The sequence below is a fragment of the Monodelphis domestica genome, chromosome 3 (assembly GCF_027887165.1).
Source record: "Monodelphis domestica isolate mMonDom1 chromosome 3, mMonDom1.pri, whole genome shotgun sequence".
Lineage (NCBI taxonomy): Eukaryota > Metazoa > Chordata > Mammalia > Didelphimorphia > Didelphidae > Monodelphis > Monodelphis domestica.
Genome location: NC_077229.1, coordinates 267814756 through 267840309, shown reverse-complemented (window position 1 = coordinate 267840309; position 25554 = coordinate 267814756). Strand labels below are relative to the sequence as shown.

The 25554-nt window shown below is 35.9% G+C and overlaps 1 protein-coding gene across 4 annotated transcripts in view; it reads right to left on the bottom strand.

The window, feature by feature from the left end:
* LPIN2 (lipin 2) overlaps nt 1–25554 on the bottom strand; it is a 110745-nt gene that overhangs the window by 49552 nt on the left and 35639 nt on the right. For 2 of the 4 annotated variants that reach the window (XM_056823750.1, XM_056823751.1), the window contains exons 2-4: nt 19741–19941; nt 13160–13255; nt 3689–3990 (exon numbers count right to left, since the gene is read on the bottom strand). In XM_056823750.1, coding sequence (XP_056679728.1) covers nt 3689–3990; nt 13160–13255; nt 19741–19941 — 599 coding nt within the window. Of the gene's footprint in view, nt 1–3688; nt 3991–13159; nt 13256–19740; nt 19942–20336; nt 20502–20623; nt 20906–25554 lie in introns of those variants that run through there. The other 2 variants (XM_056823753.1, XM_056823752.1) reach the window with 2 other exon arrangements.

Genomic DNA, 25554 nt, shown 5'->3' with positions numbered 1-25554 from the left:
AGTTCCTTTAGAATCCACTAGCAGTGTAATAAGAAAGGAAAAACACTATGGTAATGCTACAAGAGTTGAATTTACACATCAGAAAGTATATTTTTGGCAGCGCCCATTTATTACATCATCAGCAAGGCTCTGGTTTACAGAGATAAGCAGTTAACTATTTGTAGCAGTCAGTCAGTCAAATCAATAAGGGCCAAGGGCCACTAGAGGTTTAAATGTGGCTCTGGTTAGCTGCTACAAAAACCTCTGTGGGTACTAGGCACATAGTCAACATTTAATAAATATTTGTTGACTGACTGATTGACTAATCAATCATTCAGTTTAGACTAATGAGGATGTTTTTCCCCTTTACTCACAGGATTGGGGCTGAAATAGATCTTAGAGCCCACTGGATCCAATCCCCTCATTTATGGCCCTGGTCCTTATCCCTAATAAAGACTGTTTGAGCAGAATAGTTCTTGTAGACTCAGTCAGCTGCAGTTACAGAGGTGTCAATGATTCTCATTAGCTCCCCAAGATCAAACTCTAGGCTCTGAAGTTGATGGCTATGAATCCTATTCCTAGCTCTAGTACACTACTAAACCATGTCTACATTTGGTCTGTAAACCTATGCACAAACAGTGCAAAATGTCAACAAAAACTCATCTACTTTGGGGGATGGAGGAGACCTTCCAATTTTATTCTTGGCAGAAACCCAAGTAGGAAAAACACAGTGGTAAGAACTAGGACAGTTCTGACTAATTTGTGCAGGCTTACCCAAGGGAATGAATAAGAAATACTATTCCAAATGAGGTTTAGATGGAATATGGATGCAAATATCTTCTGAATAATTATTTATTACTTATCCATCCATTCACCTAAAATTCCAAGTTACTCTCTGAAGAGTACCCATCTCCAATAAAAATCAAAAGCAAAGGGTGGGCAAAAAACCATACTGGGGAAGGCAGGGAACCTGTAGCAGACACTGTGAGTAAGGAGGAGAAAAAGGAATGGGAGTATTACTATTCTTTATTTGACTAGCAGTTCATTAGATTTTAGTATTCCATTCACTTAGAATTCCTCTGGGTACAGACTCCAAGAGTACAAAGTTTAAATTTGTCATTAATCTCTTTGTAGCTTAATATTTAGATGTTAAGTGACAGAGGAATTACTCAGAATTTATTGACCTATTCTGGCTTTGTTAATTGTTCAGTTTACATTGACATGGTGAGTAAACAGTGAACAAAGTCAGTACTTTTCCCCTGTATCTTTTAATCTTTAATTCTTTGAACTGAGGAAGTCCGTTTTCTCTCAGAATTGGTACAGAGTCAGAGGTGAGAGGGGGCAGCTGGGTATCTCAGTGGATTGAGAGCCAGGCCTAGAGACAGGAGGTCATGAGTTCAAATCCGGCCTCAGACACTTCCCAACTGTGTGACTCTGGGCAAGTCACTTCACTCCCATTGCCTAGCCCTTACCACTCTTCTGCCTTGGAACAAATACACAGTATTGATTACAGGATGGGAGGTAAGAGTTTTAAAGCAAACAAAAACAAAGTCAGAGGTGAGAGAGAAAGAGGACATATGCATTCTGCTAGAATGAGAGGTGGAAAAGATTGAGGAGAGAAAAATACTCTCTTGAATCTCAGATTTTAAATCTCTTACATTGAACTTTTTAAAGTAATAGACATATCACTACCCAATGTGATAAAATGGGCCTGGGTTAACTCTTAAGATTATATCTCAGGTCTTGTTTCTTAAACATTTTGAAGTTATGAAGTCACAATTACCACAGAGAAAAAATTGCAATAAATTAATAAGAAACTTCTTCCTCTCCTTGGTCATCTAAAAGGCGGAGTTGGTAAGAAAGTGACAATATACAATACTTGGATTTTTCAAGTGGAGAAAAAAAAATATGAGAGAATTTTCATTTAGAATACAGTTAGTTCCTTTTGGTTTCCCCTCCCAGCTCAGATAGAGGTTTGGATATGAAAATTCATTTTGGGAACTTTCGTTCTGATTAGTCACTTGCAACGCAAATCAACTCTGTGAACAACTGCATCAGCCAGTATTACTCATAAAAGTCTGAACAAAGTAGCAACTACAGCACATTTTTGAAAAAAATTTTCTTTTCTGGTTCAGTCATATCCAATTCTTCACACTCGCTATCTGTGGGGTTTTCTTGGCAGGGTGGATCCTTCTTCTGTTGGGTGATCACAGGTTAAGTGCCTTGCCCAGGATTACACAGCTAGGAAGTGTCAGAGGCTGGACTAAACTCAGATCTTCTTGACTCCAGGCCCAATGTACTTAATCACTAAGCCACAGCTAGGCTTTTTTTTTCCTCAAATGCACAAAGATGAGTCATTCTGACTCCAGACCTAGCACTCTACCCACTGTGCCACCTAGCTGACCCCATTTTTAAAATCAGGTGTCCAATTTTTGAAAGAGAGACTGTGGAATATTGGGTAAGAGGAGTGATCTCAGAGTGAGAAAGATCTAGGTTGGAGTCTTGCTTTTGATACTTTCTGTGGGAGCCTGGGTAAGTCAGTTAAGTGCTCGGTGCTTTGGGCAATATTTTAAGACTTAATTTGCAAAGAAAATGTTGAGTTGCACTGGCAGATATAGTTAACTGCATGATAGTTTGTCACATCAAAGAAATCAGAAGTCCAGCCCCTATACCTCACTCCTTAACTTTAAAAATTAAATTAAATTATTAAATAGTAACTATTTGCAAGGCACTATTCAGTGCCGAGGATACAAAATGAGGCAAAAGACAGTCCCTGTTCTCAAAAACTCAGTCTAATGGGGGAGATGACATGCAAGCAACCATGTATAAACAAGAAACATATGCCAGCTGTGTGACCCTGGGCAAGTCACTTGACCCCCACTGCCTAGCCCTTACTACTCTTCTGCCTTGGAGCCAATACACAGTATTGACTCCAAGACGGAAGGTAAGGGTTTAAAAAAAAAAGAAAGAAACATACAGGATAAATTGGAGACAAAGAAACAGAGAAGACACAAGAGTGGGGAGAGATTTGAAGCCCAGAGACCAGCCAGCAGGCTATTGAAGTAGTCTACGTCTGTGCCAGGCTGTTGGCAATGTCAGAGGACAGAGAAGGAGGGAATACAAGACATGATATGCAGGTAGAAAAATCAGGATTTAACTAGTGATTGGATATGGGAATATATGGGGTGACAGAGGATAAAGATTTGAAGATTACACATAGGTTGTGAGCCTGGGTGATTGGAAAGATGGTGCTATCTTTGAGAGTAGCAAAAAAAAATAGAAAGAAAGGAAGGTTTTGGAGTGGGGGAGAAAAAATACTGAGTTCAGTTTTGAACATATTGAGTTTATTTACTAATTTCTTGTTTTAGGAGTGAATGGTATTAGACCTCTATGAATCTAGCAATGAAACTATATGAGAAGAAAATAGTTGAAAATCCCTTTGCTTGAAAAATGTAATGTTGATCTGACTTTTAGAAACTGCAGAATGAAAGGGGAAATGAAACTGGTCTTTGGAAGGCCCTATATTCTACTACTAGAGTAAATTAGAAGGTTTTATATTTTGAAGGGATGTAGAAAGGAGAATACTTTTTACTAAATCCAACACTAACTATATTCAAAAGAAAATAATTTCATTTTAATTTAGTGCTATGCATGTCATATTTGGACACTTCAGTGCAAAAACATTTTAATGATCAAGATGTTTGTTTACCTCATTGACTGGGTTCCTTTATCATCGTCAGAGCTTATGTCTATATCAAAGGCATCATCCATTCCAGGAGATGAGGTCTGATCTTCCTTCTTGCTATCTTGTTTATACTTCTTTTTCCGCCGTTTTTTCTTCTTCACAGAACCTGGGTTGAAAACGGTCTCTGCATCCATAATGTGTGAGATTTCAGCACTTTGACACATCCTTTCATTTCCACCTGACTTAATCAAATGAGACTCAATATCTTTAAAGAACTGAGCTTCTGTAGGTATTGGTGAGGTAGCCAGGTAAGCAGGAAGTTTTTCCTTAAAAAGAACAAGGAAGACAACCAAGATATAAAACAAAATACAATTGGCTTTTTATATAAAGTTGATAGAACAGCAGAAAAAATCCATTTCATATGGAATCCAAAGATTCTTAAAAAGTTTTTCACTTGCTTAATTTGGAACTCAAGAACTAAATACTTAAGTATTTATACTATTGGAGAGACATATTTAAAGTGTAATATTCCTCTCCAATTAGTTGTGAATAGTTCAGTGCTAGGTCATGTCAGTACAAGGGTAGCACAAATCTAGTGAAATTGGCACAACATGCTTGGAAGAAAAGTAGGAAAGGAATAATAAACACCACCATTAAAACAGAGACAATTAAAATTGCTGCAAAAGTAAAACAGTTATTTTATAAAGGACCTTATAAAAAACAATGACACTGAAGAGAAGCAGGAGGCAAACTAAGAATTACATCAGATGAAAGGCTAATGGAAAAATCAAGTATAGCAAAAAAAGCAAATAAACAACCCTTCCTCACTCCCACCCCTCAAACTGTTAAAGCAGTCAAAGGCTAGACTTGGGAGAACCTGGGTTAAATCTGACCTCAGAAACTGTGTGTCCCTGGCAAGTCACTTAACCCTGATTTGCCTAATCTTTGCTGTGCTTCTGTGTCAGAAATGATACTAAAACAAAAGGCGAGGTGGTTTTTTTTTTAAATAAAGCTAACAAGGGAACCTACCTTAAGAATAATTTAAGAATGATTTTTCCCAATTAATTAAGTGTGGCGAGGAGCAGGTTAGACAAAAAGATCCTACTTAATAATAATGAAATTAATATATTCTAAAATGAGGACACTAAAAAAATCTACTCTCCTGAGAAGAAAACTAGAAACTTATAAGGGCAAAAGGAGAATGAGGAAAACCCTTTTAAACTGGTTATATCCAGATATTCAATGACAAAAGAATCAGTTAAAGGGATTTTTGGAGCACTTAATGTCAACAATTTCCCTGCTGCACCCTTCAGAAGCACAAAGACAATGGTATGGACTTAAGATAAAAATCTGATTCAATGCAACCCAATTCAGCAAACATTTATTAGGTGGCTACTACATCCAAGGCATTGGGGATACAATGACAGGAATAGGCCCAAAGAACTTTAGCTGAAAGGGACATTATTGGTTATCCAGTTCAAACTGTTTACAAATAGGAGTTCTCTCTATGGCATACTCAACTCCAGTGAAAGGAACTGATTTTCTCTAGAGGTAGCCCACTATGCATTTAGATGGCTCTGAGTCATCAAAGGAAGTGTTTTGTCTTACATTAAATTCTAAAATTTCTTATTGTCCCAAATCTGAACTCTGGAAAAAGCAAATGAGCCTTTCAAAACCTAAAGACACCTATCATGTACTTGACCCATATCTTCTCAGCTACAAGCTAAATAAATTGTTCCTTCAGGCACCATCTTGGTTGTTTTCCTTTGGTACTCTCTAGATTATTGATACATAATACTTGAGATGTAGTCTGAAGAGAGCTGAATAAAAAGCAACTATAAAGGGGCAGCTTGGTAGTTCAGTGGATTGAGAGGCAGGTCTCTTAAGATAGGAGGTTCTAGGTTCTAGGTTCAAATCTGCCCTCAGATACTTCCTAGCTGTGTGACCCTGGACAAGTCACTTAACACCCTTACTGCTCTTCTGCCTTGGAACCTATTGATTCTAAGGTGGAAGGTACAGGTTAAAAAAAAAAAAGCAACTACCCTTCCTATTTCTGGGCATTATATATTTCTTAATGAAGCCAAAGGATCTTTTTGGTCACCACACACCATATTACTGATTCATTTTGAGCTTTCAGTACAATAAAAACCTGAGACTTTTTCTTTTTTCCATATAGGCTACTCTCTAGTCACATCTTCCTCATTTTGTGCTTGTGAGGCTGTTTGCTGGAATTCAGGAGTAAGACTTTAAGAATTGTCTCTATTCAACTTCATTTTGTTATATTTGATTTGGGTCACTGTTTAAGTTTCTTGACATCTTGATGGAACTGATTCTATTTTGTATGTGTGTGTGTATTCTAGAATATGTAACTTGGGTCAGATAATTGGAATTAATCAAATGGAAAACAACCAAGGTATCTTACCATAATTCTATTTATCTCTAGTAAACTATCCAAACAACTCAAGGAATTTACATTATATAGGAAGGAAAGATGTAAGGATGTTAAGTATAATGCATACATGACAATTATGAATATATAAATATAATTTCTATGAAATAGGACAATGATAAGTTACTTTGTATTTTACTCTATTGAGACCGCATCTCAAAATACTGATAATGATAATCTAAGAGTTCCCAAAGGAAAGCAACCAAGATGGTGGTTGAAGGAACAGAAATATACACTGCTAAATGGAGCAGTAGATAGAATGCCAAGTCTTGAGTCAGGAAGATTCATCTTACTGAGTTCCAATCTGGCTTCAGATACTTACTAGTTAAGTAATGTTGGGCAAATCACTTAACCCTATTTGCCTCAATTTCCTTATCTTTAAAATGAGCAGGAGTAGGAAATGGCAAACCACTTCACTATCTTTGCCAAAAAAACCCCAAATGGAGTCATGAAGAGTTGGACACATTTGAAAACCACATAGCAACAACAAATATATAATCAAGATATGTAATTAGGGAGAGAGCATTGAGATAAGGTTTCATGGAATAGGGGTTGATGAAAGATGGCTCATGAAAGATGGCAAGTCTTTGAGGCTGAGATAAAGGAAGAGGGCATCCTTAGCATGTAGGATAACTTTGGTAAATTTGTGGTTAGGAGACGTGGAGTACTGAGTTTAGAGAACAGTTAATAATCCAATCTGATAGGAACATAAGGTTTATTGAATAAAGATATTATAAAAACAAAACTGGAAAGATATTTTCTAAATACTACACTACAAAGGGCCATAAATATCAGGTAAAGCACATTGTATTTTATCCTAAAGGCAATGGGGAAGCTACAGTTAAGGTTACCGAATTCTTTGCAGGTCCCAGTTCAGAACTATATAATCTCTAGAATTCTTCTTAATACTTCTTAAATATTTGGCATTTTAGCTTATTAAATGTATTTATCCAAGAATAGCAGGGCATGAGAGAAGGGAAAAACACACAGTTTCATAAGGCATTGTCCACTGACAGAGCCAATTACAGGAGGGGAATGAAAGAAAAAGGTAAAAGGCTTGTGCCAACCTTTAGCCTTGTGTTGATCAAAGAGCAATCAATGGCCTAAAATAAACTGGCTCAAAGGTCTGTAGTAATCTCTGTTCATTTCTGGACTTCCTGCTTTAGTAATTTCATCTGTTTCTATGACTTTAATCATTCTCTTTATGTAAATGACTTCTGCCAATCTCTCCCCTTAATGCCACTCCTCCACTTCTACCTTCCTCTCCATCTTCAATGTTTTACTGATTCCTAAAATGATATATGTCCAAAGCAGAAGTCATCATCTCTATTAATCCTATTTTACCTCTATTTCCTTATTTCAATTAATGGAGATGAGGCCCCCTCAGTCACCTAAAGTCAAAACCTCAGAGATATCTGTGATTCTTCTCTCTCTATTCATCTTTCACAAACAATCAAATTAGAAAATCAGTTCAGGAGTCAAAGGATTCAGGTTCAAATCTGGACTTGGACACTAATTGCCTTTTAAACTTGGGCAAATTACTTGAAGCATCCTGAGTCTCTCTGTTTCTTCATATATAAAATGAAGTAGATGGATAAGCAGCCTCTCAAGTACTTCCAGATTTAGATTTATAATGCAAAGTCCTGTTATTTCTGCCCCTAAAATATCTCCTACATTCCTTCTTTCCTTTCCAACTGCATTGCTCTCATTATTTTTTACCTTATAATATCTTCCTAACTAGTCTCCCTGCTTCCATTCTCCCCTTTCTTCAGCTGCCAAAATAAATCTTAAAAATTCAGGTCTGGTCACTAAGTGACTGGAACTACTATTCTCACAATTACTGACATTTTGTGAATCCTTTGTTTCCAGATTTGAATATCAAAAATACAGTATGGCCATGGCTATAATCAAAACTACTAATTCATATTAACTTAATATGATAAAATATTATTAACTTTAATAATATAAATATAATATGAAGATAAACATTTAACATAATAAAGCATTATTAGTTCTTAATATAAAGAATGAGTAGTTGCTTGGCTTCTTAGGTCTTTACTTTAAATAAAGTAGGTTTTTATGTCAAGAAAGATAAGCCAGGAAGTCTAAGAGAGAAACAGGAAACACAGAGAAGACAAAGAAGAGCTTTTAAGTAATGGTGGACTATTATTTATAGCAATCCCCCTTCAGAGTTAAAAAAAAAAAGTAAAACAAAAACATTTCCTGCCCCTTCTATATTACTCAACTATTGTTATTAATAATTATAACCACCACCATTTATATACTACTTTAAGGTTTACAAAGTACTTTAGAATTATCTCAGGTGATCCAAACAACAGTCTTGGGAGGAAACAGAGAGGTTAAGTGATATGCCCAGGGTCACAAGCTACTAAGAGTCTGAGGCAGGATATGAACTCAGGTTTTCCTGCCTCCGAGTGTAGTACTCTATTCACTTAAGCTTTGAAGCTTTTTTTTTTTTTTGCATTGGGGCAATTAAGTGGTTAATGGATTGAGAGTCAGGCCTAGAAACAGGAGGTTCTGGGGTCAAATATGGCCTCAGACATTTCCTAGCTGTGTGACCCTGGGCAAGTCACTTAACCTCCCATTTCCTAGCCCATACCGTTCTTCTACTTTGGAACCAATACACAATATTGACTCTGAGATGGAAGAAAAGGGTTTAAAAATATTTTTTTCATTAAAACAAAAATTAAAAACTACTGGGGGTGGAGGGTAGGAAAACTATCATTGAAATAGCTTGTGTTTCCTTGGTAAGGCAACAAAGCAAATCTTCTAAGACTATTAAGCTGCAGAACCAGTGTCAACCTGCATTGGAAGACAGAATTTGATCAATAGGAATTCCTAATATTCATGAAATTATAGTCCCTCCAAATATTTTGCCCAGTGATAGATACCTCCTCCCAAAAATGCGTTACTCATACTTAGATGTCAATTAAATGGTCATTTTACTTAATTTGCAAAATTTAGGAAGCAATGTATTTATTGTCAAAGATGTTTTGGTAATTCTGAAAATTATAAATTGTGTTAGTTCTGCCTTTACTTTAATTTTTTTTAACCTTTACTTTCTGTCTTAGAATCAATGTTGTGTATGGGTACAAAGGCAGAAGAGCTATAAAGGGCTAGGCAATGAGGGTTAAGTGACTTGCCCAAGGTCACAGAGCTGGGAAGCATTTGAGGTCAGATTTGAACCCAGGCCTCCTGACTCTAGGCCTGGCTTTCAATCCACTGAGCCACCCAGCTGCCCCCTGGTTCTGCCTTTAATGCAACAGAAAGTCACATAGAGTAAATCAACTTGCTTGTATGTTTTTAAATTTCAGAATCAAAATCTAGGTGATTCCCCCCTCAAAAAAGATTCTATTCATTAACATCTAGCTATCCCTAATCACAAAGGGACTAACTAAAAAAAAGAGGCCAGAGATAATGGAAACAAAATGAGTTGAGGCTAAGGATATATGTATGTCTCAAGTGAGATAGTAGATTAAAGTGCTTAATAAATTTTAAAGAGCTATTTAAATGTCAGTTGTTTTTTATATTTCTTAGTTGAATAGTTTAGCACTATTCAAAAGGATATCTTAAGGGGTAGCTCGGTAGCAAAGGATAGAGTGTCAGATCTGGAGTTGGGAGGACCTGGGTTAATAGCTGTGTGATCCTGGGCAAGTCACTTAACCTCAACTCTCCAGACCTTATTGTTCTTTTGCCTTAGGGGTGATTCTAAGACAGAATGGTTTAAAAAAATAAAATCTTATAAAAGGTAGAGTAGAAGCAAGCACAGTGGATAGAATTTCAGGCCCAGAGTTAGGGGCATCTAGGTTCAAATCCAGCCTCAGATACTTCCTAGCTGTGTTACCCTGGACAAGTCACTTAACTCCTATTGCCTAGCCCTTGCTACACTTCTCTCTTAGAACTGGTTCTAAGACAAAAGGAAAGGGTTTAAAAAAAAAAAAGGTAGAGTGAATATGCTACATACAGAGGTTTAATCTTTCCCACTCTCAGACTCAAACTGGAAGATACGCTCATATAGTATTTCTAAATCAATAAATCACTGACAACTCAATGAAATTAGAGCAGAAGTTATATTTGCTGGAAATATTTCCACTTTCAATGAAAAAGAAAATATTCAAATTAAAAGGTTTAGACATCGTACCCTTCCCTACCCCCCAAAACAGTAAAATAATACAGCTCTCTTCTTCAAGGATACATATTAACATATCCTTGAAAATGTTTAGTGTTGAGAACATTATTAATTTGATGTACTTTATTAAAGAAAATCATGTTTGTTTGAATAATAAAGTTGCATTTTAATCATATTATATTTTGAAGTAATGCAACTGATTTTTAAGAGGCATACAATTTCAGAAGGAAACTTGTTGAATGACAAACAGGAAATATGGCATATTTTTAGCTCAGTTATTAGGAAGCACCAAATCAGAAAGTCTGCACTTCTGGAGTTGCCTTTGCTCAGAGTCTGAATAGAATCAGGCCAATAAGTATTGGTAAGTCAGTTCTCTCAACATGTTTATTCATATATGGTGCACAATTCATCATGAAACCCTTTTCCAGTATATGATGTTATTTTTAAAATTCAAAAATGATTAGTCATTATGACAACTATAACTTCAACTGTCATTTTCTGGCTTTTGCCTTCAGCACAGACAGTTGAAAGAATTGCATGTAAGACAAATAAACATAAGTCATGGTGACGTAACATGAGCACGTAGATAAAGTACAAGGAATTCTCTTGATCTGGTGAGGCTCTCTTTGAAAAACTGATTTTTATGTAACACTGGATATTGTGAACAAAGTTACTGACTTTCTTTAACCCCAGAAAGAGAAATGTCAATTTTCCTACATCATTCACAGAATTTGGTGATAATTTCATCCAAATTTGATGTTTTATGACTGAGGAAAAAGACTCAAGAGAGGTTAGATGTTTTTTCCCAGTCACATGGGCTAGTAAGTGGCAGTGCTAGAACTAGAACACAGTACTAGAACTCTGTGCTGTACCTCTCAATTTCTTTTTCTGTGTCAATTTTTCTTCTAATTCATCATAGTGAAAAGTGAGTTCTCTGAAGAGAAAGCAATTTAGGCACTGGAAAGGCAAAATATGAAACAAGCCCTGTATAGCATTTGGAAAATTATTTGTGCACCTACTGTTTTTGCCAAATGAAAAATTAGTTTTTTTGTAGAAGAAAATAAATCAGGAAGGGGGGGGGTACTCATAGAGCTAAGAAAACACTAGTTCCAGATAAAGCTAATCCACTAATAGATACAAAAAGCTTGCAAAGCTGCAGGTAAAATGAAATTATAGATTGTCTTCACCAATAGCATTCTGTAGAATGGCACTTAACACTTAAGAGTCAAGAAAGTAATTCTCACACTGACATTTAACTGTGTAACCATATCACAACTTAATTGAGGCCCAGTTTTATCATCCTTAAAATGAGGGCAATATTAGCAATATTCATAGTAACTAATTTGTACAGTTGCTGGAATAATCAAATAAAGTACCACAAGCGCACTTTTGCAACAGAGACTGTGTTTTTGCTTTCTTTGTGCTTAGCATATAGTTCTTAGCACATCATTTGTTACTGTTCATTCATTTTCAGTAACATTTTGATTCTCTGTGACCCCAGTTGGGGTTTTCTTGGCAGAGATACCGGAGTAGTGGGTCTTTTCCTTCTCTAGCTCATTTGACAGATGAGAGGAAGAAGAAGCAGTGAGGGTTAAGTGATTCATCTAGGGTCACACAGCTGGAAAGTGTCTGAGGTCAGATTTGAACTCAGGAAGAGAACTCTGACTCCTAGCCTGGCACTCTATCTACTGTGCCATCTAACAGCCCTAACTCTCCTAGCATTGTGTTTAATAAATGCTTGTTTATCAACTGACATGTGTTTGTAATGACATAAAAGTCTTCACAGAGGTCTAAAATATTATAGGTTTTTATAAGGGAAGAATAAAACCAAGAATCATGAGAGCTCAACATATTCCAGGGGTTCCCTATCGCCTCAAGGACCACTTGTTTAGAATATAAAAGTTCTTAACAATGTGGTTTTAGTTTCCCTTTCAAGCTTATTGCACATACGTCCTCTTCATAGGTTACATACAGCCAAATTGATCTCCTTAATGTCCATCACACAGAACATTCCATCTTGTATCCCTGTGACTTTGCCTGGAACACACCCACTCCTCAACCCTCCCTTTTAGAATCAATCTCTGGCTTCGTTCAATGGTAGCTCCTATACAATGACTTTCCTGATCTCATCAGCAGTTAGAGCTCTCCTTCCATTTGTATCATATCTATATTTACTAAGTATATATTTTGTATTTCTTTATCCATACACATTGTAGTCCCCTCCATCCTTTGCAGAGGACAGGCAGTGTTTTTGTTGTATGCTCCAGCACTGAATACAATGCTTGGTACATATTATATACATAATACCTGTTTGCTGAATGAGCTCGGGCCACTATTTTACTTTCTTGAATCAGATCATGAGAATTTAGTTGCTGATACACGTTTGAGGTTAAAGATTTAATGTCCCTAAGCAAAATGGTAAACATGTTTTCTAAGTCCAGAGGTCAACACCATAAAGAGATAAGCTTTACTACCTAAATGGAACTGTATTGCCTTGATGATCAAGTTTACCTGGGATGAACTATAAATAAAGTTCAACTGAGTTAAAAGGAAATATGTGTGCCTGCCTTCACAGGAAGGAAAGAGTGCAAAAACTCTTTCCCAAATCTCTGTATAACAAAGATACAACAGAGATTCATCAATAGAAAAGATTTCTACTGGCTGGGTAAGCTGCCAAGGTCACTACCTCAGATATAAGCAGTGAAACCTAAAGGTTCTTTAATCAGCAAAAATTCTATCATAAAATTTTAAAAAATTCTGTTAGTTCTAAAAACTGCTAAGCGTTTGTCATTTTAGTTTCAGGAAGAAGGGAACCTCAGACACTGATACTAGGTGATGACTTGGATGAGGCAGATAGCAGTTTCACTACTGTGACACTGAAGTTCTGAAAACTTACATATTCCTCTTCAGTCTCCTCAACAAAGAAGGCTTCTCCATTATCCCCCAGCTTCATATGGAGATCCACAGCATCGCCATTGATTTCTATATCTATCTGCAATAGAAACAGATTTTCATCAGTGAATTTACCAGGGTTGTGACCATGAATGTTCAAAGACGGATAAAAATTAAATCTATGTGAAAATTATATGTAACCATATCCACAATCATGAAGTTTCATAAACCTTGGAATGCCATGGAAGTGTGCAAATGTTTCCTTGACAGTAACTTTCTTTCTCCTAACCCTATCATATCTCTAGATGAATCCAAATCCCCTAAAAAGCTATGCTTTAAAAGGCTGGCTTATACCATAGTTCCTGGATAAATCCAAGACCAGTTCTGGGTGTTCCAAAATTGGACTGAAATAGATCTGCAGTCCAAACTACAGTTTGAGGAACCCATGTTTTTGTAGATATAGAAACACCTTCCTACATGCCAAATGATGACCTACTTTTTTTTTAAACCCTTATCTTCCATCTTAGAATCAATATTGGATATTGGATCTAAGGCAGAAGAACCAAAAGGTCTAGGCAATAGGGGTTAAGTGACTTGCCCAGTGTCACATAGCTAGGAGGAGACTAAAGCTAGATATGAAACCAGGACCTCCCAATCTCTAAGCCTGGCTTTCAATCCACTGAGCCACCCTTTCCCCACATCTTAAGAGACTGTTTTCATGAGATACTAAAGACAGAAAGAGACATCATCTGAGAAATGAGAAGTCCCTCTGATTTTGGTTTGGCTGGTCTTCACACAAAAGCCATAATCTGCTGCTGGATCTGTACCTGGAAAGTTTTTCTGGTTCTCAAAGAACTTCTACACCCCAGTCATTTAAAAACCAAGGTCACTTCTACACCACCAGGAGGCACCCTAAGAGGGTTTTAAGTAAAGCATTTATTCAAGTACTGCTTACAGACAGGCAATGACTAGGTGGTGAAAACACCCTAAAGTTGTTGTTTTTTTAATTGAAAAGGCATATTAAATTTAAATTAAAAAAAAATCAGAGTTTAAATCATTTTTGTTAAAGTATTCTAAATAACTACACTAAAAGTTTATATTATGTTAAAACAGGAGTTCTTAACCTTTTTTTTCCCCTTTGTCTTAAGTCCTTCTGGCAGAAAATAGGAGTATAAGAAAAATCAATTATATTTAAATACAACAAACAAAATATTTTGGTAAAAAAGTTTATTGACCCCATGGTTAAGAACTCAATTTAAACATATGAAACAATCTTGTTTTATGCTAATGATTTCTATGTATTACAGACATATAGCTAAGTGACCAGGGGAAGCTAGGTAGTCTAGTGCTGGACTTGGAGTTAGGGATTCCTCAATTCAAATCTGCCCTCAGACACTTCCTAGTTGTGTAACCCCTCAGCAAGTTACTAAACTCTGTTTGCCTCAGTTTCCTCATCTACAAAATGAGCTGAAGAAGGAAATGGTAAACCACTCCAATATCTTTACCAAGAAAACTCCAAATGGGGTTGGACATGACTGAACAACAATATTTAAAACAGATATAGATAATTTTTAGAAGCATTCTATAAATAGATCATTGGCTAGCTCTAGTTCATTCTCTTGGCAGCACTAACATTTTGTAGAGGGGCTTTTCTGTATTTCCTGAAGTCAGTCAACTAGTATTTATTAAGGGCCTGCTAGGTGCTAAGCACTGTACTAAAATGCTGGGGATATAGAGGCAAAAGACAGTCTTCATTCACAAACTGTTCAGTCTAATTAGGGAGACAACATGCAAACAACATCTGAACAAAGAAGAGTCAGCATAAATTGGAGACAATTGATAGAAGGCACAAGAATTTCAGGGAGATCAGGAAAAGTAACTTGAAGGAAAACAGGAAAACTGGGAGGAAGAGATGAAAGGGAAGAGAGTTCCAGACCTGGGGGATAGCCAGCAAATGCTCTGGAGGGTAGGAGATGGAGTGTTGTGTGTAAAGAAAAGTGAGGTCAGTGTTACTGCATCAGAGTATGTGTGTGTGGAAAAGGTAGGAAAGTACCAGATTAGAAAGGCCTTTATACACCCAACAGAGGATTTTATATTTGATTCTAGAGACAAAAGGAAGCTGCTGAAGTTGAATAATTGTATATGTGTGTGTGTGTGTGTGTGTGTGAGGGGAGTGCTGACATGATCAAACTTGTGCTTTTGGAAATTAATCAGAAAACTGAATAAAAGATTGCTTAGAGTAGATAGAGACTCAAGGACTAGGCATGTTATTAGCATGTGGCAGTCATTCTTTTTAATATTAAATACATGAATACATTCTAGACCCAAGAGTGAACCATTTATGAAATATATCTGCTGATAAGAATCAAAGAAGATACCAAGAGTGAACAAACAATTCACCAGAGTCTATTATACACTCATGAAATAACTGAGTTCTTAATAGTGGTTTCTTTGGCTAAAGAATGTTTTCTTCCTTAGTAATACTTATTTTAAAATGAGAAATACTTTGAAATTTTAGACAAAAAAATTCTAATCAAGAAGTTTAAGAAAAAAGACTATAAAAGTAGCTTCATCTAAGAGTTTTAGTTTCTTGTGTTGACCTAAAATAATCTATTCAATTTTCATTTATATTCCATATTTGGGACCAGAATCATTAAACATTCAAAAGTAGATATTCTTTTTTTGTTGAATAATTATATTTGCTGAACAAAGATGCCTTGAATGTGTAAACTTTTTGTTTTCTTTAAAAAAAGTAATAGTTTGGCTTTTGATACAATAAAAATTCATTTATTAAGTGGTCTACCAGATCCAAGGCTAAGAACACCCCAGTCCCTATCTTCAATGAGCTTATAAGATAATGGGGAGGTGAAATAACTCAAATCACTATCTGATATATGAGAAAAATAATGTATTCTGAGAGACTGATATATGACTTCTTGTGGGGGGGGGAGCTTTGTGGAGTACTTTCACGGAAAAGGGAAAAACTAAACTGGGTTTTGAAGGAAGAGAAGATGTCAAAAGGCAAATTAAGGCAGAGGGAGAAAGAAGAACTTTTCTCAAACTATAGGACCAATCTCAAGAAAGGGAATAAATCAGGAAAATACTCATTAAGGGAGCAATAAGAAGTTTAGTTTGACTAAAATAGGTTGCATAAAGATGGGATAGAGAAAGGGACTGAAACTGTGATATTTCATTAGTGGATGGAAATTTCTCGGACAGCAAGGTGGCTCAGTGGATAAAATGCCAGGCCTGGAGACCAGAGGACTTGGGTTTAAATTTTACTTCAGGCACTTCTAAGCTGTGTGACCCTTGGGCAAGTCACTTAACCCTGTTTGCATAGCCCTGGCCCTTCTGTCTTAAGAGTTGTAACTGAGAGAGAAAGTAAGGGTTTTAAAAGAAAAAAGAGGAAATTCCTTCTAATAATGTAGGTCAACCATTTCTCTGCACCTGAAAGTCTTAAAGATTTGGTTAAATAACTGAATAGTTATGTAACTTGTTCAGGGTAATGATGCTAGCATGTGTGTCAGCTAGAAACTGAACCCTAGTCTTCTTGACTCCAAGGCCAACTCTTTGTTGATATGTCAAGCTGTTTATTGTGTGAAGTTAAATGCCTAAAGAAAAAAAAAAAGACTGGGAAGGTTGGAATGAGATTGTGAAGTGCCTTAATAGGCAAGACTTTATGGTGGTGGTGGTGGTGGTAGTAGTCTCTCGGAAGCCGAGAATGACGATTGTCTTTGTGCATGTGTGCACAAAGATACTTGTGCATGAAAGAGATTTAAGTGGAAAAGTCGGTGCACAGATAAGAATCCCTATGAAAACTTTCTGCAGAAAAGAGTGATATAATCTTGCCTTTGCATTAGAAAGATTACTAAGACAGAAATGTCAATTAATAATGCAATAAACATTTATTAAGCCCCAAACTGTGTTGGGTACCAGGCTATTTGCTAAGTTCTGGAGTTATAAAGATAGGCAAAAAATTGTCCTTGCCTTCAATAAATTCACAATCTAAAGGGGAAAGCTATATGTTTCTACTGTGCAGTTTAATTAGTGCTTCTATTCAATGGTTTGATTTGAGTTCACTCTTCACAAGAATAGCAATATTTGGAAGTTTGGAATCAACAGGCTGAAATTACATTTATGAAGAACATTCTCAAAAATGTACCAGGTCAGCCCTAATTAGTTCTACACAAATGAATGCCAGTGGTTTGGGAAATCAATACCTCCCCAAACATCATTAGGATTATCTCCCTCGTTTGCTTTCTATTATTGACACTAAGAAAGGATTTTAATCGAAGCCTTAGTATGGTAATGATACCAAATATATATGAGTACTTAGCATGGTCTCTGAACCCCTATACAAAAATCTTATTAGTTGCCTTATCCCAAGATAGAGAATAACAAGAACAATTTAATTACAGGCATAATCTTGTGTGGGAGGATGTTTCATCATTAACATCCTCATGCGTTCTCTCCCACATTATCCTTCCTTTTTGGAAATGGAATGTTATCTACCTATTAGCATGTTATAACAGGCCAACAAATGGAATCTCAAGCAACAGACTACATCTTGAAATAAAAAAGCTTTTTCTTTTGGCATGAAGACTAATGAAACTTTCTAGTCAGAAACTAAAATTGAAGTAGGGAAACTCCTGACTAGATACAGAAGCCAGAATGAGTAAGATTTTCAGTCTTTTGTATTTGCACTCTCTACTTCCCTTCAACATTTTTGGGCAACCCAGAGATCCAGAAATGCTATTCTTTGAAGAGTTCATGTTATATATATAATGTGCTTATTACTACATTCTTCTTGGCCAGTAGAATATATTCACCATTAATTAAGCAACAGATGAGATGCCAATTTGTTCTTTTTTTTGTTATTGTTTGAGTCATTCAAAAGTATTTGTATATAAGTATATACTTTGGTGACTGATATATCCCATCTTCATGTTTTAAGTCTTTATACAAAAGGAGTTTTAAAAAAGTAAAATGTTTTATGCAAAAAATTATCCTCCACATATACTTTCATAGCCAACAACTTAAAAAAAATGAAATTTGTAAAAGTAGGGCAGGTTACTGTGTCACAGTCACCATGGAAATTCCAAAATAAGAGCCAAGGGTTAGTATTACCGGGAATAAAACCAAAAAAACAAAGAGTAGGAAAACTGTGTTTGGTCAAATGCCACTTTTGCAAAAACAGAAAGTTTCTCAGTCAGCAAGTAAATAACACTGCTTTTTGGTTTCCAATTGCTAAACCTTTAGCTTAACATAGCAGTGAATAGATGCCAGACCACATTAATCCTGCTGCCTCTGGAAAATGGAAGGGGAATTGAATTGAAACTTAACTTTGTTACACCACCACCTTGAAATAAAATCACATGTTTGAAAAAAAAAAATCCTTGATTGGCAAAGCCAGTAGTCCCCTCCTCTTTGTTTCCTTCAGAATACAGTAAGTTGAAAAAGGCAGGGAGAATTTTCAGCTTAAAGGCAAAAATCAGGCATATCCCCTCTTACACAATATTCACACTATGAAGGTCAGTCACTTTCAAATATTACTTTTTTCTGAATGAAAACATTTTAAGGAGACAGTATGATACTAGTCTTAAAGTCAGTAGAGAACTGAGCTTACATCACACTTACAACATCTGTAAGGTGATTAAGAGATATTTCAATCTGTGTATCTGAGTCTCAGTTTTTAAATGTGTGGAAGAATGTTAATAATAGCTATAGTGCCTAATTTACATGTTAATTATGAGGACCAAATGAGATAAGGTATGTAAACAAGCACTCTGTAACCCCTCAAAACTTTAACGTTAACTTTGCCTAGTCACACCACTGTCATTAATTTAGCTTATGTAGAGGGAAATCTAGAAGAAAATAAATACTTGACAATTAGCCCTCTTTTTTATTCCTTTCAAATATATGGTTCCAAAGAATTGGAAATTTAGGGGAAGTCCATCCACTGGGGAATGGTTAAAGATGTTGTGGTATATGATGTGTAAAGGAATATTATTTGGCTATAAGCAGGATGATTTCAGAAAAATTTAGACATATGAACTGATGCAAAATGAATTGAGGAGAACTAGAAGAACACTGTACATTGTTACAGCAATATCATACAAGAACAACTGTGAATGACTTAGCTATTCTCAGTAATACAGGGATCTAAGACAATCCCAAAGACTCATGATGAAAACTGCTATCTGCTTCCAGAGAAAGAACTGATGGGAGTCTGAATACAGACCAAAACATACTATGCTTCACGTTTTCTTTCTTTCTTTCTTTCTTTCTTTCTTTCTTTCTTTCTTTCTTTCTTTCTTTCTTTCTTTCTTTCTTTCTTTCTTTCTTTCTTTTTTTGTTTGAGATCTCTTTCACAAACAAACTAATATGAAAAAATGTCTTATATGATTACATACAGATGTAAAATCTATATCAAATTACTCACCATCTGGGGGGATAGAAGGAAGGTGAGAGGGAGGGAGAGAATTTAGAACTCAAAATAATAAAAAGAATGTTTAAATTGTTTTTCTATGTAATTGGGGAAAATTAAAATGTTATTTAAAAAAATTGGTTGCTAGTGATGCTTACCACTTTTTCTTTTGATCTGAGGACTCCTAACTTCCCGAACCGAACATGAAATGGAGAACACTGATAGGTGCCATCCTGTTGCCGGACCACAACGACATCAATACATCCAGAGAGTGTGGCTTGATTAATGCCCTTATATAACTCCTTCACAGTGACAAAGACTTGCCCAGCCAGCTGTCCCACATAATTCATGGTTTGAGACTGAAAAAAAGGGGAAAAAATAGAAATTAAGTGAACTGTTAATAACAAAATTCATAAGTATAATCTAGTTTGAATGGAGGTGCTACTCCAGGTAACAAGATTTTATAATTTGCCAAATTTTTCCAGGATTCCCTAACTTGGAAAGCCCACTAAAAAGCTTTATTTACGACTGACTGTTGCTATAAAGGCCTCTGCCTCTTCCATTATATCTATAGATCTACTTCTTTTCTCCCTGAACCAACTGTCAGTATTTTCTCTTCCTTTCTCTCCCTCTCCCCTTATTTGGCCATTGGCAATGCCTATTCTCTAATACCCAGAAGTCTATAACTTACATATATGATGTACATTAGAATACCCACCCCACCACCAAAGATCAGGACCCTCAAAATACTTGCCATTCAAGTCCCACGTGATATTCCTCCTTCCCCCCACCACAAAGTACCAGCTCCTCACTGCTACCACTGCCAAAGATCTGGACCACAACCACTACCCCCTTAAGGCTGAGACCCTACATGGCTTTGGTTTGCCCCTAGATGTGGCCAACACTCACTGAAGTCCTAGATCCCTCACTGTCATCAACTGACCTCAGAAACAATCCCTCCCTCCCTCCCTCCCCACCTTCCATGCTTCCTCCTGCCTGGATCCCCTTTCCCTGTTATCCTCAGACCCCTAGAAATCCTACTTTAGTTACTGTAGCCAGTACTGGAGAGGGAAGAGGGAGATGTCCCTTCTTCTACTGCCTAGAGTCCTAAAATAGAACTTGGAATAAGTTTTCCCATAGAAACAATATTATACATGGTGGTTAGATTCCATAGTAAGGTCTAAATATGAGGGAGTGTAACATAATTTAGCTACAACACAATTTTAAAAGTCCTTTACCAGTTGGTCTAAAAACCTAAACACTCTTATAATATTGATACTATTTTTATAACATTGTTTCTATGGGAAAAGGCATTCCAAGTTCCAAAACAACAAACTGGCAAACAGTTTTGAAATTTAATTGATTCTTCTGGGGATGACATATTTATGTTTCATAAACTAAATGAAATTAGCACATGTTTTCTTTCTCAGTACCTTCCTTAAGAAAAGACATTTAATGTAAATCATTTTAAAATACATAAGGGTTCTCCTCTTACTGGTTTTCCAACCTGAGATCATTACCCAAAAGGGGATCCCTAAATGACTACAGAAAAGTCTCAAAGGATTTTGTGGAGGTTAAGAGTGATGGAGGTCTCCAGAAGCTAGCTAAAGTGGACTATATCCAGAAAATCTGTGATAAAGATGGGGGGGGACCTTAATTTGGCTATAGTTTCCTTGTTCCCACCCCAAATGGATTCCTCAATCCTTAAGAAGTGCCCCATTGTTCCAGCTAGGAGTGATTGGCTTTAATGGGTAAACACTGACTCTCCTCCCTATTACCCTCCCCCTCAATGAGTGACTCATTGCCTCTCCACACAGTCATTGTGACATGACTGTAGCTAGGGCCCAGTTAACTTACAGGCAGATGGGGAAAATGTCTCAATGTCTTAAAATGTCTCAGTCTAAAAAATACTCTTTCTGTATGCCATGGATCTTTAAAATAAATATCACCTAATTAGTTCTCTTTTAGATCTGAAAGACTCATTTAGGGTTACAGAAAAAGAAAAAAGAATTGGGAGCAGCTTAACACTTAGCTGATTAAGATCATCACAACAAATTCACAGATGTGGAAAACTCAGCAGAAATTGTTGGGAAAATGAGTAAAAGAACCCAGGTCACCTGAACCTGAGTTTCTTTGCCTTGCTGTTCTAAATGCCAATTACTTAGAAGAAAGGGTTGTTATTTATTAAGAGTTTTATGGCATCAGATAACAGTTTTTCATTCAAGAGCAATAAATTCAACAAATATTAACTAAAGGCCAACTGTATAACAGAACAATATACTAAATGATCAGTGAGATACAAAGATTAGATAAAATAAGGTACCTGCCCTTAGTAAGTTTCCAGTCTAGTTTACAGGGAGAATTTAAGTTTTATACATTCCATTACATTAACTCAAAAGGTAGTTAATTTGACAAGTTTAACTTCTGTTGAATCTGCATCTTGAAAAACAGTAAAAAAGCAAACAAATACAAATTCATTAATGATTCCTAAGTTTTTTACTTTTGTGTCACAAAATTGTGTGGGCCACAAAAATCTGTTCTAGTCTCCTAAAACAGAAAAATGAAGCAACAAGATTTCCCATGTAAATAAATTGTATTTAAGGCCTATATTCTAGGAGATCAGGGCAGGGTTAGAAGAAACACCTTAGTCAAATTCTCAGCTAGTGAAAGATATGAAATGTAAAGGTTCCTAAATACAAAACTGGTGTTTTTCAATTATATTATACTATCTTTTAAATTTTCATTCTCAGCAGATTATAAATCTATTAATTAAATAGGCATCTGCCAAGTAGTCTGCTTTAATTGATGCTTGATCAATAGGAGCTTTTTTTGTTTTTATTTTAATTTTTTTAAATTTTCTTTATTTTATTCCAGTAACAAATCTACACATAAGTTTTCCAAGGTTACATGATTCATGTTGTTTCCCTCCTGTAACTGTAACTGATAAGCAATTCCACTGGGTTTTACATGTATTATCATTCAAAACCTATTTCCATATTGTTCTTTTTGTGACAGAGTGATCTTTTAAAATCAAAATCCCAAATCATATAATGGGAGCATTTTTAAAAAGCATTCTGATCTTTATAAGGGATCAACTCACTTATTATTTACTTCTAGAAAAGCTCTTTTGAAACAGAAAAAGTAAATTTAGTACTACAGACAGACAATATAATATAGTGGCTACAAAGGGCGACAAAAGAATATCTACCCTTTGACCCAGCCATAGCACTGCTAGGTCTGTACCCCAAAGAGATAATGGACAAAAAGACTTGTACAAAAATATTCATAGCTGCGCTCTTTGTGGTGGCCAAAAATTGGAAAACGAGGGGATGCCCATCAATTGGGGAATGGCTGAACAAATTGTGGTATATGTTGGTGATGGAATACTATTGTGCTAAAAGGAATAATAAAGTGGAGGAATTCCATGGAGACTGGAACAACCTCCAGGAAGTGATGCAGAGTGAGAGAAGCAGAACCAGGAGCACATTGTACACAGAGACTGATACACTGTGGCACAATCGAATGTAATGGACTTCTCTGCTAGCAGCAATGCAATGATCCAGGACAATTCTGAGGGACTTATGAGAAAGAAGACTATCCACATCCAGAGGAAGAACTGTGGGAAAAGAAACACAGAAGAAAAACAACTGCTTGATCACATTGGTTGATGGGGCTATGACTGGGAAAGTGGACTCTAAACGATCACCCAAGTGCAAATATTAATAATATGAAAATGGGTGTGGATCAATGACACATGTTAAACCAGTGGAATTGTGCCTCAGATACGGGAAGGAGGTGGGGAGAGGGGAGGCAAAGAACACGAGTCTTGTAACCATGGAAAAATATTCTAAATCATCTAATTAAATAAAATTTAAAAATAAAATAAAATGAAAAAAAAAAGAACATCAGAGTTGGATCAGTAGAGCTAGATTCCAATGCCCATTTTGCCCCAATTAGTTAGGTGACTGTAGGCATATCAGCAGATCACATCCTCTCTCGTTTCCTCATCTATAAGCTTAGGGAGCTGAATTATTAGTGAATCTCTTAACATTGTGAATTTACTTTCTTCTTTTAAGTCAAAAGATACAAGCTTTGGGAGACAGGATCCCAGTGAAAATGGCACATTAGGTCCCTAATTAGGAGCATTTATGTTCATTCAAGATACTTTTAATTACTATGGTTCAGTGATGTGCTGCCTATGGAAGGAAAAACTATTGTGTAAGTGGGTTTCTAAATACAGAAAAATATAGGCTGTCAAATCACTGGCCTTCACTGAGAAGATATGAAGAGCTCTGTTTATATAATGAACAATGAAAGAACAAATGTAATGGCAGACATACAAAAATATATACTATATTGTAATGATGAAAAACAAATAACTCTGGCAAAATACAAATAAGGCAGAAAGGAGAGCTTTGCTCTTGGACATATTTGAGGGAAAGGCATGTAATCACCTGCAGAGGAGGCCCTGCTTGAAGAAGCAGGAGTTAGATCACAATTTTTTACTGATCTGCAACAATTAGAACTGCAAGAACATTCCAAGTCTATTAAGTATTTAATCAAGTCACTGATCATATGTGAATGCTTAGCAAATGTCAGGCACTGTGCTAAGCACTGGGATACAGACAAAAGTGCCTTCAAGGAGCTTACATCCTAATGGACAAGAAAATATGAGTTTCTAAGGACATAAATAATGTATATAACATGAATATGAGGCACACTGGATCTTTCATTAAGATTGTTAAAATTCCTTATGTTCATTCAAGGTATTTTAAAATGCTATGGCTAAGTGATATACTGCCTATGCAAGGAAAAATCATTGTGAAAATGGTGATTTTTTTAAATGTAGAAAATACAGGCTGGCCTTTGCTTAGCAGAGATGAAGAGTTCTATTTATATAACGAACACAGAGTTCTTGTGAGGCTCAAGTAATAATATAGGCAAAGTGCTTTGAAAGCCTTGAAATGTTACTTACATGTCAGCTATTATTATTCTATTATTAAAATAACAAATGAAAGGATAGGTTAGGATGGGTCATATGATAATAGGCAGAAAGGTGGAATTACTCAATTTCTACTTTCTTTTCTCTATCAGCAAAAATGGCCTTCAGATGAGGAAGAAAATAACAAAAACTGGTTGACAGAAAATTGAGACTGTAATGAGATGATAAGAGAACATCTAGCCAACCTCAGTGAGTTCACATTACCAGAGGTCTGGTCAAGCTATTATTCCAGGCCAATGAAAGAACCCGCAAGGATGATGCTGAATTGTTGCCTACAAAAAATCTTGGTGAAACCACATGGGTACCAAAGGCCTGGAGATGGACAAATATTGTAATTTTTAAAGTAAGAAAGTTCTATTCCAAACTGTGATTCAGTGAACCTGGAAATATTTGAGAACAAGTTATTAAAAACTGAGCATTTAGAAAGGGAAGTGGTGATTACCACAAACCATTATGGATACATTAAAGGCAGGTCACACAAAACTGAGCCCATAGCAACAAAGAATTAGTCAAAGTCTCTTAGAATATCTTTCAATCCAACAAAGTGAATTCAATAAACATTTAATAAGTGCCCATGATACATAGAGCACTGTGCTCAGTGGTAGAGGAAAAAAACACATTTAAATAAGATATATTATTGAGTATTTTTCATGAAATTTTTCATGAAATAAAGCACTCTGAAAACTGTTAAATGTTATCATCATCATCATCATCATCATCATCATCTTTTTTTTCTAAACCCTTAATTTCCTTCTTAGAATTAATACTGGGTATTGATTATATGACAAGGTAGAAGAATAGGTTGAATCTACTAAGATAACATATAAAATAAAGACTTGTAAATTACTAGATTTTGTTTTTTAAAAAAAGGAAAGGTTTTTATGGCTAAATAATAGTTCATATACGAAAGATCTTGAGCTTTTATTTTAGTTGATTCCAAGATCTGTAGGAACCAATAGTTTAAGATGGC